Source organism: Phocoena sinus, chromosome 3, assembly GCF_008692025.1.
Source record: "Phocoena sinus isolate mPhoSin1 chromosome 3, mPhoSin1.pri, whole genome shotgun sequence".
Taxonomy (NCBI): domain Eukaryota; kingdom Metazoa; phylum Chordata; class Mammalia; order Artiodactyla; family Phocoenidae; genus Phocoena; species Phocoena sinus.
The window spans coordinates 47432700-47456697 of record NC_045765.1 but is presented as its reverse complement, the minus strand read 5'-3'; the positions used below and the strand labels follow the sequence as shown (position 1 = coordinate 47456697).

Below are 23998 nucleotides of genomic sequence, written 5' to 3'. Positions count from 1 at the left end.
GAGCTCCAATTTGAAAACTTCCTGCCTGTGTAGTTTGAAGGATGTCTCTTTCCCTTCTCATTGCCTTTGTTTCTACATCTGTAAAATGAAGAGTTGGATTTAATGATCTTTAAAGCCCCTTCTGGCTTAGGTATCTGAATCAGTCTGAACCAAGCATGCCTTGCGAAGACTGCTGTCTCTTTTCCATTCAAATATAAAGGGCAGGGGCTTCCCTGGTGGCGCAGTGGTTAAGAATCCACTTGCCAATGCGGGGGACATGGGTTCGAGCCCTGGTCCGGGAAGATCCCACATGCCATGGAGCAACTAAGCCCGTGCGTCACAACTACTGAGCCTGCGCTCTATAGCCCACAAGCCACAACTACTGAAGCCCACATGCCTAGAGCCCGTGCTCTGCAACAAGAGAAGCCACCACAATAAGCCCGCGTACCGCAACAAAGAGTAGCCCCGCTCGCCGCAACTAGAGAAAGCCTGCACGCAGCAACGAAGACCCAACGCAGCCAAAAATAAATAAATACACAAATATAAAGGGCAAAGAGGGTACCACCTTTAGGATGACATCAAGGCTACCCCTTCTCTTCTGCATGCCTGGAAAGAGGGTGACAGTCCCAAAGCCAGGCAGAAAAAGTTGAAACTAACCTTAGAAGCATGCCTGCCCAGGTTTGATCCAGCCAAGACAAAAGGAAGAATGATTTTTTCCAACACTCAAGTCAATCTTTTCATGCCAAGAAGTCTCTTCATTATGAAGCATCTGATGGGAGATTACCGCTAGCAGTCTAAATTAGAGATTTGTAAAAGTTTCTCATTCTTTCAAAAATATTATTTGAGCTAAACAAAAAGCATGTTCTGAGACTTTTGGAATTCATGGTCCTACAAATTCATGGTCATTTCCCTGTAAATGTAAATGACTAATATGCTACCAACTCCAAGTAGGAACATTAAATAACATAAAATAATAATAAAATAAAAATAACTTAAAAACTACAATTTACCATCACCACCTTTCATTACAGAAATTGTCGTATAATAACAAATGCTTGAAAGTCATAATCTCAGAACAAGGATAGTCCTTTAACCTGGATAAATTTTGCTTCTAGAATCACTTACTACACTATGTTTATTTTTCTTATTTCCCCTATCAGGCTGTGTATTTGGGAACCATATACTTAAAGAGATGTTTAAATGAATATTTCTGATTGGAATTAACAAACCTCTCAAAAACAATAATTGGCAACCATTTTCTTTTACAATAATTTTGGGGATATCTAAGTTCAGTTTTATTTGTATTTTAAGATAAATGCATGGTAAATTTTAATAGTAAAACAATGCTCCATGACTAGAATATGTTTGGGGCTGTTAATTTTTCCTAATTAGCTTGAATTCACTTATAATTAATATACTGACAGAATACCTAATACAATTTGGAGATGTTAACCAGCCTCTATGACTTAACTACAGAGGAAAACTGAAGCCTCAGAAAGAGGACCTTGCTGAGTCAAGTTTACCAACAGCAGTAAAGCTATGCAGTCTACAACTCAGGACCCCTGACTCCATACTGAGTGAGCTTCCACAGCTCCATGCTACCTATAACCAGCAACAGAAAGCCATTGTGCAGTTCATGGGAAAGTGCTTTGAGCAGTATAATTGTCTAACAAATACATGTCTTAAACAAAGAAGTAATTAAAATAATAGTTTCAAGTAAGATAACCTGTCTCCACATGTTGAAGGAATTCTGAAACTTGAAGGAAATGGAGGAAAAGAGAACAGAATTGACTGCATTGGCTCAGGTCAGAAATGTTGAGGGTGGGTACAGGTGGTAAATTTGGAATTAGTGAAGATGCTTAAGATAAAGAAATACATGAAAGACAACACTTGCAAGGGGATAGAAATGATGTTTTAATCTGAGGGTAGGCTGAGGAATCTGAAGAATGGTGCTGTTACGAAAAATGGAAAAATTAGAATGTAAAACTAGTTTGGAGGGAAAAATAAAGTTATATTTTGGTCATAAATGAACATTAAGTATGAATCAGATTGTTGATTAAAAGTGTCTTGTACATTTCTGACCAACAGACATTAGAGTTAGAGATTTTGCTGAAGACTCAAGAAAAAAAAGTCTAGGACTCATTAGCACCACCTGGGAAAACATGTTCTCAGAGAAAATCAAGTGTATAAAATTTTCTTGAAAATGAACATGAATACTCAGGAGAAAACTAGAAAAGACAATAAAAAGGATAGAGAAGATATAGGTAGAGAACTGGAGTACTGACATATACAGAAATCAGGAAAGAGTTTTGAAAAGATGGGAGTGGTCAAGAGTAGCACATATAAAGAAATCATGAACATTTTATAAATAGCCAATGGATGTTCCCTGAAAGATGTCATTTTTTTAGACCAGTTTTGGTAGTGTGGAAGGAGCGTGAAAACCGGAAAAGTAGAAGCCAAGTCAGGGACGGGTTAGGAAAACTGGTACAATAAAGAAAGGGATTGATTTAACCACATAAGTAGTAAAGGGAAGAAGAAATGAAGTCCTACATCCTAGGGAAGTTGTGTCTGAAATTTTTCTTTGGCTTTATTTGTAGAATTAAAATATTAAACTAAAATATCAATGATGCTGACTCTTCAGTTGATTTAGTGACCATATAAACTCACTTCACACCCAAGTTAAATGATTTTGTAGTCACTGTTAGCAAAGATGACTAATTTGGGTAACAAAAATGTCACTGCATTCCAAAATATTTAGGAAGGCACAGTTCTTTGAAGAACCATAAGAGGTCAGGCTGACACTAAACACTGGCACCCAATGCCTGGAAGTAGTATCTGAAAGCTGGACTATCTAAGGAAATAAATGGAGGCACTTGTTAAATTCAACACCAATCTAAAATTTTTAAAAAACTGTTTTAAGGGCTTCCCTGGTGGCGCAGTGGTTGAGAGTCTGCCTGCCGATGCAGGGGACACGGGTTCATGCCCCGGTCCAGGAGGATCCCACAGGCCGCGGAGCGGCTGGGCCCGTGAACCATGGCCGCTGAGCCTGCGCGTCCGCGTCCGGAGCCTGTGCTCCGCAGCTGGAGAGGCCACAACAGTGAGAGGCCCGCGTACCGCAAAAAAAAAAAACAAACAAATTGTTTTAAGCTAAGTAAAGTAGGGTAAGAAATAATGGGCTCAAAAATTCTAGAACGTGATACAATTTACATTATTAGTGTTTATAATAGTAATCTTACACATGACACTTTACAAAGTGTTTTCATAGGATTTATCATTACAACAACCCTAGAAAACAGGCATTACTGGCCCCTTGTTAAAGATGAAGAAATTTAAACTCAGAACACTGAGTGCACAAAATAATGCAGCTAATAAGTGGGAGAAACAGAATTCAGGCTTAGGTTAGTCTAATCCCATCTTCAGGATAATCCCCTAGAATTACAGAGTATTAGAGCACTTGAAATAGGGGGGGTAAGGGTTGTCTTTTAGCTCTCCTAGGTCTCCCAAATGCCTCCTGGAGGACACTTTAAAGGAGAAAAGATAATCCTATTGTCACCCTTTGTCTAGACCTGCTTCAGCTTGGACTGAGAAGCCAATTGCTTGGATTCTGTTCAAAGGAGTCTAAAATAAAAATACAAAAGAGGAGAGAAAATCTCAGCTGAGGAATGACACGACACTCCAAAATCAGCCTACTTCTTTTTGGTTCTGAGAGATGTGGGCTCTTTCCAGTCTCAACTCTGATATTCCTCTGCCTCACTCTTTGTCTCACAAAAGGGATTTCTGGCTGGCTCTACAAAGGCATTCTTAACCTCGCCCAACCTCTGGCGCTCTCAGAGAGTGGTCCTTTTCTGCCCCCAGTCACCAAGCTAAACATTTTCACACAGTGAGTGAAGTGGATCCTCTAGACATAAAGGAGGAAGCATTTGGGCAATAGTTGTTGTTCTCCCACCCAACTGCACAACTAAGGACCCAGCTTTATTTAAGCTACTCCACCGGAAGAAGTCACAGCTAAATCTTGGGTTATCAAAGCTGGAGCACCATTAGAGTTTATCTAGTCTGACGGTACTTAGCATGTGCTATGAGTTACAGAGCCTTTCAGAATGTGATGAGAGACATAGTTAGGGCAGGCCTACAATGAGCAGTTTCTTTTCTACACTCCTCCTCCAGGACTATTTCAAATATTCCACACTGACTTTCTACAACTCTCAGGTGACCACATTTGATCCTTATAAAAACCCTGGGAATGAGACATGGCAGCTGTGTTTTCTGGTTTGGGGGTTTTAATTTTTTGGTTAAGAAAATTGAGGCACAGATATTGAGTACTTTGTCCAAGATAACACAACTGGCCAATGGCAAATGGCAGAACAAGTTCTATAACATGATTCCTGAGCTTACTTCAGGGATCATGAAAGGCCACTGCAATTTACAGGTATGTAGGTTTTTATCTATGTTAAGGAGGTTTGTTCATATACCGTTTGGTTGATTAGGTTTTATTCGCTGAAATCCTTTGCTTTTCCTAGTCTCATTCCCACGGGGCAGTGGAAGCGGCAAGTGGGTTTGGGGAAGCAGCTGGGTTCTAGAAATTCTCAAAGCGGAGACCCTCCCCCAGTGCCACTCCCATATCTGCTTTCTAAAGGACAAAAGACGCTACATCACAAGATGAGAAGGCCGGCTGCCAGGGAAAAGTGGCTTAAGGAGGCGTCTCTTTCATGTAAGAGACTTTCTTTTTTTCTTTTCCTTACCTGCCCTGAGAGGCCACCTCCGGTATCTTCCCCATAAGCGTCTTTGCCGTAAACATCTTTGCCCCGGGTGTTTTAGCCATGGGTAACTAATTAGCCGTAAGGCAATTTTGCCGTAAAAGATTAACAGGTTGATCGTTTGGGTTGATGATTCGCTTTCCACTGGTAGGCAGTTTGGTTTCATTTATCCATTGATTCAGTACTCCAATTTTTATATTACATAAATCCTAGCCCTCATAATAGTCTAGACGGTGAGGAGCACACTGGCAGTCTTAAAATAGTGGATGATAAAAACTACACATATGGGCTCGATAGAAAACATGGTGATAATACTTACTTGACAATATACCAGGAACAAACAACAGTGTAGAAGCTTTTACGAGGCAATTCAAAGCTTAGTTACAAATGTGCATCCTAGTATTTGGAAAACAATACCTCTGTTAATGAAGGCAGAAATTTTAGCAAAAAAGAAACAGTGCGATGCCGATGCCAAACGAGGAGACGAATCAAGCAAAAAAAGATATAATACTATGAACTAAAGACGTTGATGGCAAATGCTTAGGTACAGCCCACAAAATTAAATTAGGTATTTGTGCAATATGGCCCTGAATTTGCACACATTTTAAATGAATTCAAACATGCTGTATTTTGCAATAAAGTCTTTTTAATTTTGCTATGAAAAATAAATTTCATTATATCCTCATTAATGTCCCTCTTTTATTTTTAGTAATTTTATCTTTTAGAGCAAAATTGCCTTAGGGTCAACTAGCTATCAGTGAAAGTGTTTGTGGCAAAAATGCTTGTGGCAAAGATGCTTACAGAAAAGAAGTTTATCGTGAAAATATTTAGAACCTGTAGAGACACACATATCTCTGACTTGAGATGCCCTTTTCTCAGCTTCCACATTGCCTCTATTTGTCCCACTACGGCATTTACGACACGTTGTGCTGAAATCACCTGTCCCTCTGTTTCCCTAATGCAGATAAGATGGTGAGCTTATCGAGATATTTATAACCACTTCCTCTTTGTATCACTAGCACCCAAACTGTGTTTTCAAAATACTATCAATAACTACCCATTAGCTCTTTGTGAAATAAAGGAAAATATCTATGATGATTCTGTGGTTTAAAGAATTTTCTTGACTCAAGCACACAATTGCAAATGTGTATATTAATGACATAAATACAAAATGCATTAGCTTTTGAAAAAAATATATTCTATGTTTTACAATATCCTAAAGATTTTCCAGCTTTTATTTTCTGTTTGGAGACCTAAAGAAAAGATTACTCTCCTGGAAGTGGTATGAGAGGATGGAGTGATCTTTAAGAGCACAGGAGAGAGTGGGCCTGTAGGTAGGACTGTAAGAAGCCTAGGTATCTCCTATCTGACCGTGCACTAAGAAAATCTCTGGTTAGCACCATACTACCCAATCTTAATAGTACAAGATGCCAAATTTCAACAAAAAGTGTATACTTAAGAGTCTCAAGTATCTTAAATTTAATATATGTGATAATATTTTTAAACTCAGTTGTATAGCTCTTTTGCTGGGCATTTTCTCATGCAAACCTTCAGAGGGCGATATCAGTATATAATGGTTTGCTAATACTTTAAACAAATGGTTCCTCTTACCTCTGCCCATACAGTCCCCTAATAAGGTATTTTAATAAAGCCTATGTGGCCTGACTATAAGCATGGTCAAGGGTATACCATGACACTTGGTCTTTATTTCTCTCTATGAGGATGTGTTGGAAATCAACCATAGTATACTGTTGGAAATTCTGGGTCAGCTATGAGGAGTATGTTCAAGCACTGGTCTCAATGCTTCTGGTTGTGTGGCACTGGTAAGCCACTTAATTTCCTGAGGATCAATTATACATATTGGCTAGAGCTTCCCTGGTGGCACAGTGGTTAGGAATCCGCCTGCCAATGCAGGGGACATGGGTTCCAGCCCTGGTCCGGGAAGATCCCACATTGCCGCGGAGCAACGAAGCCCGTGCACCACAACTACTGAGCCTGTGCTCTAGAGCCCGCAAGCCACAACTGCTGAGCCCACGTGCGACAACTACTGAGGCCTGCACGCCTAGAGCCCTTGCTCTGCAACAAGAGAAGCCACCGCAATGAGAAGCCCGTACACCGCAACGAAGAGTAGCTCCCACTCGCTGCAACTAGAGAAAGCCCGTGTGCAGCAACGAAGACTCAATGCAGCCAAAAATAAATAATAAATAAATAATTTTTTAAAACAATTATACATATTAGCTAATATGTATAATATTGTTCAGTGTGCATCTCAGGGTTATTGTGAGACCACTGAGTTGATCGATATGAGAATAGTTTGGAGATTATGAAGCAATTAATAAACATAAGACAGTATTTTAATGGAACTGCGATGGGGTAAAGTACGGTCCCTCTATTCATGTTTAAATGTCACTTCATTCAACATAGCTGCCATCTGAAGAAGTTCAGTTCTACCTACTGCATATTGCCTGTACCCTGGAATAAAATGGCTCAAATATTATTTGCACGCCAGATATTGACTCAACTGACACTGAATTGAAAAGAATCTTAAAACTTCAGACTACTTCTGAGAGACCACTAGAACCAAGGGGATATATTAGTAGCATAAGCTCTATCATTCCTTCTATAGAGCACTTGATGATATTAATCAGTCATAGCGTGTGTTCTCACCAAGGTTTGATGCAACCTCAGAATCCTTCAAAACAGAGCAGTTTAGGGTAGCCATTACTCAGTTATTGTAGTAGGCACAAAAGTTCAAATTCTACAAACAGACTCTGGGACAGAGTAAATTACATAATGACATTGGAATTTTGTTTTCAAGAGTTAATAAATGGATGTAGCAGCCACAGGGAAAACTAACAAGCTAACAGATAACATCTGGGAGCTCCTAGCAGTGATCTTTAAAGCAGTGCAGAAGGAGTGCTATTGGAGTTACATTAATACAGTTAAAAAAAAAATGTCATTTAAAGACCAAAATCTACTCTTAGTCGGAACAATTTAGTGTTGGAGCAGAAAGTCATACCTATAGCATTTGCCTTACTTCTTCTGTAAAAAGTAAACATCTGCCTTACATCATTATCTTACTCCTGAATACAATAATTATTAAAAAGTCTTAATTATGTTTAATATATTCTAGTTAGAAAAGGAAAGTGATTTCCTATTTCAGGAAACTTTACATCACAACTACATACAATACTATAGATAATTCTAAGTTTGCTGTCCAAAACTTCTGTTCTGAGGGACAGCCCCTTAGACAGAATGCACTAATATCAATGTCTGTGTGTTTACTTTGCTAGATTGACTGTGCTGAGTTCCAGGACCCCAAGGTCCACTGCACTCGAGAATCTAATCCCCACTGTGGTTCTGATGGCCGGACATATGGCAATAAATGTACCTTCTGTAAGGCAATGGTGTAAGCATCACACTCACCAAAACTTCCTTGCAAACACAAACTTCCAGAATAAGACTATAACACTTTCCTTGAGATATTCTAGAAAGTTCTACTCATACCCACCCATAGAAACTGAAGAAATAAGCTGCAGGCAGATGGGTTGAAAACATATGGGTCTGTGACACAAATGAACCTATCTATGAAACAGAAATAGAATCACAGACATAGAGAACAGACTGGTGGTTGCCAAGGGGGAGGGGTGGGAGAGGTTTGGATTGGGAGTTTGGGATTAGCACATGCAAACCAGTATATATAGAATGAATAAACAAGTTCCTACTGTATAGCACAGGGAACTCTAGTCAATATCCTGTGATAAACCATAATTAAAAAGAATATGAAAAAGAATGCATGTATATGTATAACTGAGTCACTTTGCTGTACAGCAGTAATTAACACAACACTGTAAATCAACTATACTTCAATTAAAAAATTTAAAAAAAAGAAAACATATGGGTCAAAAACAAACCAAAAAAATTATCTAAATTATTTGAAAACATAAACAGTTTACTTTGTTATTATTAAATTTGACTCAGGAAAATTATTTTCAAAATTTATACATCTTTAAGAATTTTGACACAGTTTCTTATTTTTTCCTTTATTTCTAATTAAAATTTCAACAATTTTCATTCAGTTATGTTTGTTGTTATTATTAATAATTTTGGAAAAGAAAGAAATTTATAAAAGTGCAGTCAAGTTTGAAAATTCATCAAAATCAAAAACTTGTGAGAAAATTTATCAAGAAAAATATTACTTTAACCAAATTACTTTCAGACATTTTATTTTATCACAAATTATATGTTGCTAAGGCACCAAGTCCCATTCATTCTTCTCTTTTAGTCTGATGAAAAGAGCCTTTCAATAAAGAATAGAGGAGAGGATTATCCCTTATTAACCAGGCATTCAAACTTTACAGATAGTATACTAGGAAGATCCTATCAAGGGCCAATATTTATTGAATTTACATGTTTATAAGAACGGTGCTGTAGATTTTAGCCAATTGACTGTGAGATTCCTGATTAAATATAATTTATAATTAATAAAAATTTATTCGATCAGTCAACCAATCTTTTGGTCTGATCGCTCTAAAAGCAAGGGGGTTTAACCCAGATAAAAGTTTAACCCAGATAAATGTTACCTCACTTCCTCTATCGCTGTCATCATTTTCTTGTATTAGAGTTTCTTCTATGAATGCCTTAATTTCCCTCAATTTAGCCATAAAATTCCTAAGCACAGGGATTATATAAATCCCTATCAATAATAACAGGGCTAAGCACATAGAATGATATAAATAAATATTGAATCAATGCATAGTACATGTGTGTCTATGTTTCTATATAACATATCTGAAAAATCAATACCAAAATCTACCCAGGAAAAGTGCAGTAGGGTAAGGTGTGATTTGATTTAATGGTCCCATATTGCTGAGAAGGCCTGATATATGTCTGCTATAAAATGCCAAATGCCTGAATATTTGGTTCAACTTCTTACATCTTCTATCAGGTTAGAACTATGACAGTATAGTCTCCTTGCCATTATATCTCCTGTCACTTTTACCTTTTCTAGTTGTATACATATTTATTCTCAGATAATGAACAGTTAAAACCAAAAAGTCTAAACCCTAGTAAAACTCTGAAGTTTGTTAAGATTCAGGCCTTCTGCATTAGGCAGATGTTACCTCTGAGTGCATTTAAATAACCCCTGCCTAATCACAGACATGGATACCTGTAAAGCAAATGATTACATGGACTATGACAGAGTTAAAACTTTTTCCAACCTCTGTGAGGGATACTAATGATATTGCACTGAGCATATATTTGTCTTTCTTTTTTGTAGGAAAAGTGGTGGGAAGCTCAGCCTAAAGCACCATGGAAAATGCTGAATCAGAACAAGCGTTTTCTGCTGACTTGCCAGCTCCCTCATCCTTCTTTTCTTGCCTCTGCTCTTACTTTTCTCTAGTGAATCCCTTCAATTTATAAAGACACACCTTCTACTCTACCTTGAGCTTGGGGAGTTCAATATATATTTCCCTTGATTCACTCATCAATAAAGTAAATTCTGTAGAAGTACTGTTTGTGTTTTTACTTTGTGATCAAGAAAACATACAGATACAATATGGAATATTGACCTGGCGTAAACCTGGATAAAAAGACCTGTTTTTCTGATCAAAATCAACCATGCAGTCACTGTGGGATCTTAGGAAAATCCCTTCTCCCTCTCTTATTCTTGGAATTTCAGTGTGAATAATTTTTAACAAAATGACCATATGTTTATAATTATTTTACAATATCTACCATTTAAGTCTCAGATCATGAATTATAGGTTCTTTCCAATTTCAGGAAGAGTATTTTATATAAAAATAAAACATTTATCCTCTCTGGACCATAGTTTTCTTATCTCTATGGAATGATGGATTACATTACTACGTAATAGACATTACATAAAGACACGGTTTATTTGGTTTCCCAGCAACATCGAAGGGTCTAACAGAAAGAAGTGAATATATATTCAATGAATAATGAAATGAATAGATGCAAAGTTTCTAAAAGTGTGCACATTAAAGAATGTAGTTAATTGATCTTAATCATGGAATGAGAGAACTGGATGAAATGTGAGAAATCTTAAGGCCCAGAGAAAGCTTACTTATACTGCCAAAGAAAAAAGCTCCAGTTAGCAGAAAAGTCAAGGTTAAAACATAGCTCTTTGGGCTTCCCTGGTGGCGCAGTGGTTGGGAGTCCACCGGCGATGCAGGGGGGGCACAGGTTCGTCATGGCCGCTGGGCCTGCGCGTCCGGAGCCTGTGCTCCGCAACGGGAGAGACCACAGCAGTGAGAGGCCCGCGTACCAAAAAAAAAAAAAAAAAAAAAAAAAGCTCTTTTGATAATTAGCTCAGTCTCCACGTAGCTGGCTCAATCCTAGGTAAACAAGTTGAATATACAAATATCTCATTCTTAGCCATCCAGTTGGAAGTATTGAAAAATCTCCCTTTGAGTACTCTAATTCAGTAAAGCATGTATTTACAAATAACATCTTCCTGGATGAACTCACACGGAAGACCTCTCCAGATGCATTTTCTAGGTGATCATCCTTCTGCCAGCAAACAGTTACTGGGTGCCTACTCTGAAGCAGGCTCTGTTCTCCGTGCTTAGAATCCAGTGATGGACAGGGGTGAAAAAGGAAAAAAAAATCCCTACCTTAATGAAGTTTACATTCCAGGAAGGGGAAATAGACCCAAAAAACCCAATAATAATAACATAGTAATACTTAAGGCTAATTGCAATTCTAAGAAGAGTCCTAACTAGGAAGACATGGAGATGAGGGAGTTAGCCAAAAAACTTCGTGTAGAACAGCAAATGAAGAAGCTAGAACACAGTCCTTAAGGCTGAAGCACACCTGATTTATTCAAGGTTCAGCAAGGAAGCCATGGTGATTGAAGAGGAGTGAGCGTGTGGGCAAATTACAGGTGATAAGGTCAGAGAGGCATGAGCCAAATCATGAAAGATTTTGTAGTCATTGTTAAGATTTTTTCTTTTATTCTTATGTATAAAAGTGTGTTAACTATAGATATTAAGATCATGTTTCTGTTTGTAAAATCTCAATTATATTTTATGCACATAGATGTTACCCTTTATGTATATAATGGAAGAGGGCCTAACCAAACTGGGGGATGCATCTGATATTTAGGTAAAGAGCCTGGGAGTGGATTAGCTTGTGCTAGGGAAAATAAATACCTTCTCCTCTGTCAAGTGTGGCACTTGCACTCTTCCATGCTTAAAGGTTGTTCCCCTTGCTGAAGAAAAATAACCACATAATACATAATTAGGATAAGGTGATTCTTAAGAGGGTGGATCTTTGAATTGTACTGACCAGAATGTGAGTCATGACTCTGACATAAGGTATGTGTTTTTGAACACGTCATCTGACTTCTTTGTATTGTGATTTACTCACCTGTAAAACGGGGATACTAGTCTTTACCTCCTAAATGTACTGTGAAAATTAAGAAAATGATGCATGTAAGCACTTAGTCTCTGATATGCAACAAGAGCTCAAACATCAGTAACTTTTATTATTATATTCTGTCCTCAATTTCAGCATTACATTGTCTTTATAAAGCACTGGTCAGGACATCTTTGCTCTTTTTCTCAGTATTTACATAGTTTTTAAAATGTCTATCTTCTGTTCATTTAACATTTTTGAAAATTCACGAGGTGGTTTTTTCTGTCAATTTTATCTGTGTACTAAATTCCCCGCTCATTAGAGAAATTAAGCCCTTTTCTCTTTAGTTTCTACTCCCTGAAGTTATTTAGCTACTTGAACATCAACATGTAGAGTGCTGTGTGTATTTTGATAACTGAATCACTTCACATTTTTGGAAGTACTACCTCTCTGCGTGGCTCACTCCTCCTTTCTCCTATTGGAACTTTCACCTCCAGCCAGGCCAGATTCCTGTCAGCTGTCCACACAAAAATTACATTTCTACCACTTCGCCCTCTCCTGCCTGAAATGCCTCTTGTGCCACCTTCTGTCACTCTGCCTGCCTTTCTCCCTCATACAAATCTCATATCTACATCTTAAGACTACTATTTATTTGCAGGCTTATTTCCAGTGCCATAATTGAGTAAGTGAGCAAAATACTATCTCTTGTCTAGTTCTTAGCTAGTCTTTGGGTATGAAAGGGAAGCATATAAAAAGCAAACCACAGAAGACCAGCAATCATATGCTTCTTAGAAAGAAGAAGCAAGTCATATATAAAAATCAACACTCAAAATACAGGAGTTTGGGTTCAAGGATGTATACATTTGTCAAACCTCAGTGAATGTACACTAAAGATTTATGCATATCATAGTTTGTGAATTTTACATCAAAAGAAAAGGGTGTAAAAATGTAGTGTAGTCTTAGCTATAACATGCATAGTGAAGTTCTCAGAGAGAAGGGCATTGATATCTGCAATTTACTTTGAATTGCATCAAAGATGGATTAATGAATAAATGGATCAATATGGGATGAAACAAGTGTAGTAAAATACTAATGGTTCAATCTAGAAGGTGGGTTTATAGGGAATCAGTGTAAGATTATTTTAACATTGTTGTATGTTTAAAACTTTTCCTTACAAGTGTTTTTTTGTTTTTGTGGTACACGGGCCTCTCACTGTTGTGGCCTCTCCCGTTGCAGAGCACAGGCTCCGGACGCGCAGGCTCAGTGGCCATGGCTCATGGGCCTAGCTGCTCCTCGGCATGTGGGATCTTCCCGGACCGGGGCACAAACCCGTGTCCCCTGCATCGGCAGGCGGTCTCTCAACCACTGCGCCACCAGGGAAGCCCACAAGTGTTTTTTTTAATGATTTTTTAAAACACACAAACTCTGCCAACAGGAGCAGATACTGATAATTCTGTTTATGTTCCTCATTGTTGTGATATCCAGGAAGGAACACAATGTTTCAAGTATAGTTTGTACTCTTCAAAGCATAAAAAAGACCAATTTATTTGATCTGAACACCCATATCTATCATTATACCTTCAGATGACAATGGGAACATTGTCAAAACTGGGTCATAATAAACTTATAACCACTAACTATCCTCAGGCATTTTTTTTTTTTCCCCACACCAACTGTTGCCAAGTCACGTCCTTCTCAACTCTTCTCCATTTACTGGTTTTTTGAAGTGAAATTCCTTGCAAATATGAAATGGTGTGTCAGTGATTAGGCTTAAGTGAAGGGGGCTTGTCTTGGGTTTTTTCTGTGCCAATGTAAAGGTTTCTTGAAGTGGAAACACACAAACTCACACACACACACACACACACACACTCTAAAATGAAAAGGGGAACAAGAGGGGGGAAAAAGGCCAGAGAAAATAGTAACTAAGATAAAGACTGAAATAATTCACCACTAATAAGGTTAACCAACTATATACTATTTCCCATGGTCACTGTGATAAGCCCACAAACATTATCACATTAAAATTCAGCAATAGTTGTGAAGTTACAGTCCCATTTTATAAAAGAGAAGCCTGAGGTAGAGAGATATAAATGATTTGCCCATGATCCTATAGTCAGTGTGTTTCAGAATCTGGATTTACGCAACATGGTTATGCCAACCCCATGTTCCTAAACTACCTTTCACATAATCATAGTAAGTTGAGTGACTTGGATATAAGTGTTAAATTGGAGGGATTATATCGTATATATTTGGAGACATCAGAAATGGAAGTAGTCATAATTCAACAAAGGCTTAAACAAATGTGTAAAGAGGGTGGCATACATCTTCCATAATTCCTAATATGTGACAATTATGTTAATTTTGTGATGGGCCTACAGCTCTAGCCTGAGAAGGCCTGGTTCAAAAGGGCTACTAACCCTAAAATAGGCATTTAGTGAAATGTTCCCTGTCTCTCTCAAACTTTCCTTTCTTCTTTCCCAGTGCTGGTATTTGTGACTTTACAGAATTTTGGCTCATTACAGTTCTGCAGTTTGACTTAAGGGAAAATAAGCTGAACAGATTTTTCCTTCTTTAGTTTGAAAAGATTTAGACCTAAACTAACAAAAAAATGTGTCCTTGTAGGCCAAGTTTACCTCACCACAGCTACCCTTTAGATTTGATAAGATGTGTATACTAAAGGAATGAACATAAGAAAGCACAATTCCATAAGTTTTGGTATACTGTGTTCCCAATTTCATTTGTCTCAAGTTTTCCCCCCTTTTGATTTCTCCTTTGACCCATTGGTTTTTGGGGAATGTGTTAACTTCCACATATTTGTGAGTTTTCCAGTTTTCCTCCTATTGATTTCCAGTTCAGTAGTATTGTGATTGGAAAAGATATTTGATATGATTTCAATTTTTGTAAGTTTGTTAAGACTTTCTGTGTGGCCTAACATATGATCTATGCTGGAGAATGTTCTTGGTACACTTGAGAAGAATGTATATTCTGCTGTTGTTGGATGGAATGTTCTGTTTCATCTGGTCCATCTGGTGTACACTGTAGTTCAAATCAAATGCTTCTTATTGATTTTCTGTCTGGATGATATTTTGTTTAAAGTAGGATACTGAAGTCCTCTACTATTATTATACTGCTCTCTATTTCTCCTTACAGTTCTGCTAAAATTTGCTTTATATATTTAGATGCTCCAATGTTGGGTGCATATATATTTACAATTGTTATATCCTCTTGATGACTTGACTCCTTTATCATTAAATAATGACCTTCTTTATCTCTTGTTAAAATCTTAAAGAAAGATATTGAAGAAGACACAAATAAGTGGAAAGATATCCTGTGTTCATGGACTGGAAGAATTAATATTGTTAAAATGTCCATACTACACAAACTATTCTACAGATTCAATGCGCTCTCTATAAAAATTCCAATGGCATTTTTTACAGAAATAGAAAAATTAATTCTAAAATTCATATGGAACCACAAAAGACCCTGAAGGGTTAGAGCAATATTGAGAAAGAAAAAAGCTATAGACACCACACTACCAGATTTCAAATTTTATTATAAAGCTATAGTAATCAAAGTGGTATGGTACTGGAATAAAAATGGACACATATAGACCAATGAAACAGAATAGAGAACCCAGAAATAAACTCACATGTATATGATCAACTAATCTTCAACAAAGGCACCAAGAATACACAATGGTAAAGGATAGTCTCTTCAATAAATGGCATTGGGAAAACTGGATACCCACATGCAAAAGAATGAAACTGGACACTCATCTAATACCATATACAAAAATCAAGTTAACATGGATTAAAGACTTTAAAACAGTACCCAAAGTTTTAAAACTCCTAAAACAAAAATAGGGAAAAATCTCCTTGACGTTGGCCTTGACAATGATATTTTGGATATGACACCAACAGCACAGGCAGCAAAAGCAAAACTAAACAAGTAGGACTACATCACAGTAAAAAAAAAAAAAAAGTTAACAAAAGTGAAAAGGTAGGAATATTACTCAGCCATAAAAAGAAACGAAATTGAGATATTTGTAGTGAGATGGATGGACCTAGAGTCTGTCATACAGAGTGAAGTAAGTCAGAAAGAGAAAAACAAATACCGTATACTAACACATATATATGGAATCGAAGGAAAAAAAAAAAAAGGTCAAGAAGAACCTAGGGGTAAGATGGGAGTAAAGACACAGACCTACTAGAGAATGGACTTGAGGATATGGGGAGGGGGAAGGGTAAGCTGTGACAAAGTGAGAGAGTGGCATGGACATATATACACTACCAAATGTAAAATAGATAGCTAGTGGGAAGCAGCCGCATAGCACAGGGAGATCAGCTCGGTGGTTTGTGACCACCTAGAGGGGTGGGATAGGGAGGGTGCGAGGGAGGGAGATGCAAGAGGGAAGAGATACGGGAACATATGTATCTGTATAACTGATTTACTTTGTTATAAAGCAGAAACTAACACACCATTGTAAAGCAATTATACTCCAATAAAGATGTTAAGAAAAGAAGTGAAAAGGTAATCTATAGAATGGTAGAAAATATTTGTAACCATATATCTGATAAGAGGTTAATATCTAAAATATATAAGGAGGGCTTCCATGGTAGCACAGTGGTTAAGAATCCACCTGCCAATGCAGGGGACATGGATTCGAGCCCTGGTCCAGGAAGATCCCACATGCCGTGGAGCAACTAAGCCCATGAGCCACAACTACTGAGCCTGTACTCTAGAGCCCATGAACCACAACTAATGAAGCCCGTGTGCCACAACTAATGAAGCCCGTGTGCCACAACTACTGAGGCCTGCGCACCTAGAGCCCTTGCTCCGCAACAAGAGAAGCCACCGCAATGAGAAGCCTGTGCACCGCAACGAAGAGTAGCCCCCACTCGCCGCAACTAGAGAAAGCCCACACACAGAAACGAACACCCAATGCAGCCAAAAATAAATAAATATATTTTTAAAAATTAAAAAAATAATAAAATATATAAGGAACTCATATAACTAAAAAAAAAATCTGATTAAATAATGGGTACATGAACTGAACAGACATTTCTCCAAAGAAGACATACAAATGGCCAGCAGGTACATGAAAAGTGCTCAACATCACTAACCATCTTAAAAAATGAAAATTAAAACCACAGTGAGCTATCACCTCACACGGTTAGGATGGCCATTATGAAAAATTCAAAAGGGAACAACACTCTGACATAAATCACAGCAATATCTTTTTTGATCCATCTCCTTCAGTAATGGAAATAAAAACAAACAAAGGGGACCTAACTAAGCTCAAAATCTTTTGCACAGCAAAGGAAACCATAAGCAAAACAAAAAGACAACCCACAGAATGGGAGAAAATATTTGCAAATGATGCGACCAACAAGGATTAATCTCCAAAATTTAGAAACAGCTCATGTAGCTCAATATATATATATAAAAACAAGCCAATCAAAAAATGGGCAGAAGACCTAAATAGACATTTCTTCAAAGAAGACATACAGATAGCCAAAAGGCACAGGAAAACATGCTCAATATTGCTAATTATTAGAGAAATGCAAATCACAATAACCAAAACATGAAACAACCTAAATGTTCATTGACAGATGAATGGATAAAGATGTGGTACATATATACAGTGGAGTACTACCCAGCCATTAAAAAGAATGAAATAATGCCATTTTCAGCAACATGGATGGACCTGGAGATTATCATACTAAGTGAAGTAAATGAGAAAGAGAAAGACAAATATCATATGATATCACTTATATGCAGTATCTAAAAACAAAAATGATACAGATGAGCTTATTTACAAAACGGAAAGAGAGTCACAGCTTTAAAAAACAAACTTAAGGTTACCAAAGGGGAAAGGTGGGAGGAGGGATAAATTGAGAGTTTGGGATTGACATATGCATACTACTATATTTAAAATAGATAACCAACAAAGGACCTACTGTGTAGTACAGGGAACTCTGCTCAATATTCTGTAATAACCTAAATGGAAAAAGAATCTGAAAAAGAATAGATACATGTATATGTATAACTGAATCACTTTGCTGTACATCTGAAACTAGCACAACGTTGTAAATGAACTATAGTCCAATATAAAATAAAAAGGTTTCTTAAAAAAAGGGAACAAGTGTTGGCAAAAAGGGAAACTCTTGTACACCGTTGGTGAGATTATAAATTGGTACAGTCATTATGGAAAACAGCAAGGAAATTCCTCAAAAAATTAAAAATAGAACTACCGTGTGGTTCAGCCACCCCACTTCTGGGTATATATCCTAAGGAGATGAATTTGGATCTCAAGAGATATCTGTGCTCCCATGTTCATTGCAGTATTATTCAGAATAGCCAAGATATGGAAACAACTTAAGTGGCCATCGACAGATAAATAGATAAATAAATTTTGGTATATATTGTTAAAAGATAAACTGAGGCACATTAAAATTTACAAGAGTTTATTTGGGCAAACATCCATTCAAATCAGCCAGTGCCAAACTGAAAGTGGTTAGGAGTGCTCTGCTGACAAGCCAGGGGAAAGGCTTTAAAGAGAAGATGTGGAAGTAAAGCAAAGAATTACTTGATTAGCTGTAGCTCAAGTGGTTGTCTTATTTGGGAAAGCCTAGTTGGTGGCTAGCAATTAGTTGTTAAGTTTTGTTTTCTTGGATTCAAGTGCACTGACTCTAGCTTAGTTTGGGTTTGCTTACTACATAGCTACTAAGTCACTAGAGCCTCCTCAGTCTAATGGCCTCCTTGTTTAATTACTTTAACAATATATACAATTGAATATTATTCAACCAAAAAAATAAAGAAGAAAATCCTGCCATTTGTGACAAGAAGAATGAACCTATAGAACATTATGCTAACTGTAGTAGCCAGACACAGAAAGATAAATATTGCATGATCTCATTTACACATGTGGAATCTAAAAAGGTCAAATTAACAGAACTAGAGAGAATGGTTGTTGCCTAGGGTTGGGTGGGTGGAGAAAGGGTACAAACTTTCAATTATAAGGTGAATCAGTGGTGGAGCTCTACTGTACGGTATGGTGACTAAAGTTAACAATCCAGTATTGAAAAAGTACGTACGATCATCTCCTGAGAAAGGGAAGCAGTAGTGGGAGAAGGGAACCACGCAATTGTCAGGTCAGAGCAACAATGGCAGTTACCTTATTTTATTTTTCATAGGAATAATTTGACTTAATAAATACCATCAAGTTGCCATTACACAGAAAACTATTTGCTCATCCAATAAAATCTCACTCATTTTGTGGTAATAATCTTGTTAGATGTGCAATGCTTTGGAAACTTTTATGGACAGTTTAAGCAGACATCATTAAATACTTTCTTCTGAGCCTATAAAGAGGCACTGAGTCCCTCCTACAGATGTCATAACTATAGGTTAATTTCTGGGACTTACTGAAAACCTTCATACTCTTTTATGTAAGTGAAACCGGCAGAATCTCATAAACATATCACCGGGTACCATTTCATTTCTAACGTTCTCAGGAACGCAAGCTTTTTGTTCCCTAGATCCTAGATTCTAGATCCTAGAATCTGGGAAGAAACTTGCATCTACCTGCTAATAAGTTTTTTACGCACCTGGTTTGAAGGAAACTGTTGAACCATGCTGCCTAGGTGAGAAGTGCAATACTGCAGAAACACACTACAAGGGAAGCCCTGTTTGATAGAAATGTGTAGGCCAGTAGACAAAGTAAAACAAAAAAGATGACAAAAGGGAAGAATCATTCTTTTTCATGAATTTCCGTCTTTGCCCCTCTAGCTCAAAAGTTATCTCTTCACTGGGGGCCTTGACCACCTTAGTCCTCACTATCAACCCTATCTGTATTAGCAATCACTCTGTCTGTGCTCTTGGTGCATCTGTTCTATAAGAAGTTTGTCAGTCTATTTTTTGGAAAAATATCCATCATATAAAGAGATCCAGCAATAACACAAATGATGCAATTGGTAGATGAGATTATTAAATTAGTTATCCCTTATGTTCTAGAAGGTAAAGATAGAGCATGTTAATAGATGGAAGATATACATGGATATATAGATATAAAGAACCAGAGTGTATTGAGAAAAGCAAAATGAAAATACACCATGTGATATTAACAGCAGGTTAGCTATTTCAGAAGAAAAGATTAGTAAACTTGATACAGCATTGGAATGAACAAAAATAAAATACAGAGGGGAAAAAACAGAAAAAAAGTATTGAAGAGAGCATTAGTAAGTTGTGGGACAACTTCATGCAGCTTGGGAAAGGGTGATGAGGGAATAAAAATATGTATTTGAAGAAATAATAGTTACACAATTTCTAAATTTGATGAACACAAGAAACCCATAGATCCAGGCATCTTAATGGACCCCAAGTACAAGAAATATGACAATCCTTAGCATAGCCTGTGAAATCTATTATCTTAAGGCCTGCATTTGAGTCTAACTATTACTTTCATTTCTAAACATATACGTTAGCTCTTATTTTTCTTTTTTCCATATTATGCCTTATTCTTGAAATACTGGTTATCACTCTATGTGTCTCCAACTTTCTAGTAACTCTGAGGGCCAAATCCTCTGTGAAGTCTGGCTGTGACCACCTCCTCTCTGCCATACCTTCATCCTACTCAAATGAATGTGCTCTCTTCCGTGCGCCCCTACTCATTTGTATGTAACTTTAATCAGATTGTTTTCTTCTCCTTTAGCCTGTGAGCTTCTCTTACTCATCTTTAAATTTCCAGAATCAAATAAAGTACCTGGAATCAGTAGGTTCCACCCAGCAACTATTTGAGAAAAGAATAAAGAATGTAAGCTGTATGAATCTGTCTTTATTTCATTGTCAGCATTTAGTAATACTTGGAGTAAGTGGTGTTCAATTATTATTTTAGAGTGAAGGAATTTTTATTAGCATTTGAAAAATCAGAAGGATGTCTACATACTTCTATGTGCAAGACATTGTCTGTGCATGGAGACACAGGAGTGGAAAAAGATCCATGAGCTTATATCCTAATGTGTATGTGCCTACATTTGTCTATATGATTGTATTTATTTGGTAGTGGGAAAATATACAAGTAAATAAGAAAGACAATTTTTTACGTTGAAAAGCATTATGGAAGCAATAAAGCACATTGATCTGAGGTGGGGTGGAGGTATTTTGAATTGACAGGGAAATCTTCACTGAGCAGGTAGTATTTGAACTGATTTTTCTAGAAAAAACAGAAACTGGCTATTCAAGTTTCTTGGCCAGGAATTTCCCAGGCAGAGGAAACAATAAGAGCAAGAGCCATAAGGTGAAAAGTACCTGGTGTATTTGAGAGAGAGAAAGAAGTGTGGATGGAATTTACGCCCAATGACTAAAATCCATCTGTGAAATACTTGTTAAAATAAAAATGCCAAATAGGAACCATCATGCATGTGTTGCCTAAAAGCAAGGGGTTGAAGAAAATAGCCCTCTAATTCACATTCACGGGGAATATTAAGGGTTTTAAATTTAAAGACCATTAGGAGTATGCTCTCTGTCATTCTAATAAATTCCTTGACCTTGAAATCCCTCACATTTTAATTTTTCTGGAAGTTGTGACAACAAACTTCATTAATATTGTGCACAAACTGTACAGACTGGTCCCAAGGCTCTGATGGGGGCAGATTCAAATATGCAAATTGTTAGGAAATTACTTGATCACAATTATTGCCGAATGCTGGTGAAAGCAAGTTCTGAGTGTATTACATACAATTCACTTCATTCTGCCTAAACAACATTTTGGACGATTGTTCCTGACTCTTTGAAAATGGCATGAAATAAGCTTCTTTGATTTCTGGTGTCTCTAATAGCTGGGGAAATAGATTACACAATCAGGGTGGAGAATCCAGCTGGCTGCCAAATGTATAGGTACTTAGAAGCATGCATATAGATCTACTTATAAATACAGCCTGTAGAACATCCACAGTGGTGAACTCTATTGACACATTCCTTGCAGACCCAGCAGATATCACTGACCATGAAGTCATCAGTCACCCTTCTGCTTTTGGTCAGTGTGACCTATTTGTTCATCTTTGCTGGTGCGTACTATATATATACAAAATGGAATTCTGGACCAGACTGGTCATTGTCAGCAGTCATGATGTGATGTTATTGTTTATGATGATGATGATAAGGATGGTTAATGATGGTGACTGCCCATCACACTATAATTTTAGAGGAAACTTTTACTTACAGAATTAGCAGCTTTAATTACCACTATAATACTATGCAAGAGATAGTGTCACCTAATTGCAAAAACAATGTTATACCTCATAGGATGAGATGGTCTGTCCTAGGCCAAATGGGCCCCAAATGTCTAATCTATAAGTTCCAGGACAATTGTGTTGCCCTCAGCAAACCACATTTAAGAGCATAAGGTTACAAATAAGCTTCATTTTTCAAGGTAACAACTTATATTGAAATTAGAAATTCTCATATAAAGTCACCTTCAAGAAATTCTTATCTAAAGAGCTTCAACTACGAGAATGTTCCTGAGATGCTTCCATTTTACTGAAAGCTGAGGCATTCTTAGTTACCCTGTAGGTAAGCAAAGTAAAAAGATAGTTAGAGACAGAGAGAGAGATACAGAGACAGAGAAAGAGAGAGAGCACGCGAGTGAAAGAGCCCAGGACTAGGATCCTAATATCTGGCCTCTAATCTTCATCATGCTACTATGTTTTTCTTTAATATTGAACAACTTACTCCCTTTCTCTGGCTACTCTTCATCATATTAAAATAGAGTGTGAACCTCATTTGCTCTGAGACTTCAATAAAAGTTTATGGTTAAGTACATTGGCTTTAGAATCTAAGACCTGAGTTTGATTCCTGGCTCTGTCATTTACAAGGTGCATGTTCTTAGACAAGTTATTTGCCCCAGATTTCAGTTTCCTTATCTTTAAAATAGAATTATTAGTATGACTTAATATATGTAAGATTTAATTCAATGCTTGAGATATAGAAATCCCTCAGTATATGGTAGATATTAAGAATGGTGGTAAATTATACGATTGTTTTTCAGTGCTTTCCAAATTATTTTGTATTTTTTTTTATTATATAAGCACTTAGTTGCCCAATTGTCTTGATTATCCTTTAATCAAATGGCTTCTAGATTTTGGAATTTTCAACTTCTTTCTGGTTAAATATATGCCTCTTTGGCACCTATTTTTGCCTTCCTTTCTTAAGATATAGCCTAGTTTTAAGGTAAACGTTAAAGTGAACATGATTATATAAAAGCCACATAAATCATCAGTAGCAAATGTAGTGAAAAGAGCTTTGTACTGATCATTTTTAACCTGGCCTCTAGCTCAGCTGTGTAGTTAACAAGCTGTGTGTCCTGGAGCAGTTTTCTTCCTTTCTCTGGGCCTCAGTTCTTCATCCATAAAACAAGACAGTTGTAATTGATGGTCTCTGAGGATAATTTTAACTCTAAGATTCTGATTCTTGAATCTTCCTGAGCTGTGGTGATTTATCATTTTCTCTCCTTGCAGAGGCTGTGAGCCAAGGAGGCTCTCGGGTATGTGTTTCTCACTCTCGTGGGCCCTTTTCTATTACAACAAGAGGTTGTCTTACAGCAAAGGTGATCTTGAGTTGGGAAGTACTGTGACTATTTTATTAAGGTCTTCTGAGTTCATTTGGTTGGTCTGGTGAGAAGGTGGAATGACAGCATAACATGCTTATTTAGACAAAATATCATTATTAGTGCAGATGCCTTTTCCTTAACAGTAGAAAAGGACTTGAAGATTACCTCCCATTTTCTTTAAATTAGTCAGATGTCACATTTCCATAGAAAGAGTATATATACAGTTAAAGCCGTGAAAACAGCACATTGCTTATAAAAATATGGGATGAATATCTTT

At 37.2% G+C, this 23998-nt stretch overlaps 1 protein-coding gene across 1 annotated transcript in view; it reads left to right on the top strand.

Annotated features, from left to right (window-relative positions):
- The window catches only part of SPINK6 (serine peptidase inhibitor Kazal type 6), a 38819-nt gene extending 28746 nt beyond the window's left edge, over positions 1–10073 (top strand). Inside the window, exons 4-5 of the mRNA XM_032626504.1 lie at positions 8027–8142; positions 10015–10073. Of these exons, the coding sequence (XP_032482395.1) occupies positions 8027–8142; positions 10015–10060 (162 nt within the window). The 3' untranslated portion in view covers positions 10061–10073. The remainder of the gene's footprint in view (positions 1–8026; positions 8143–10014) is intronic.
- Positions 10074–23998: the final 13925 nt, after the last annotated feature.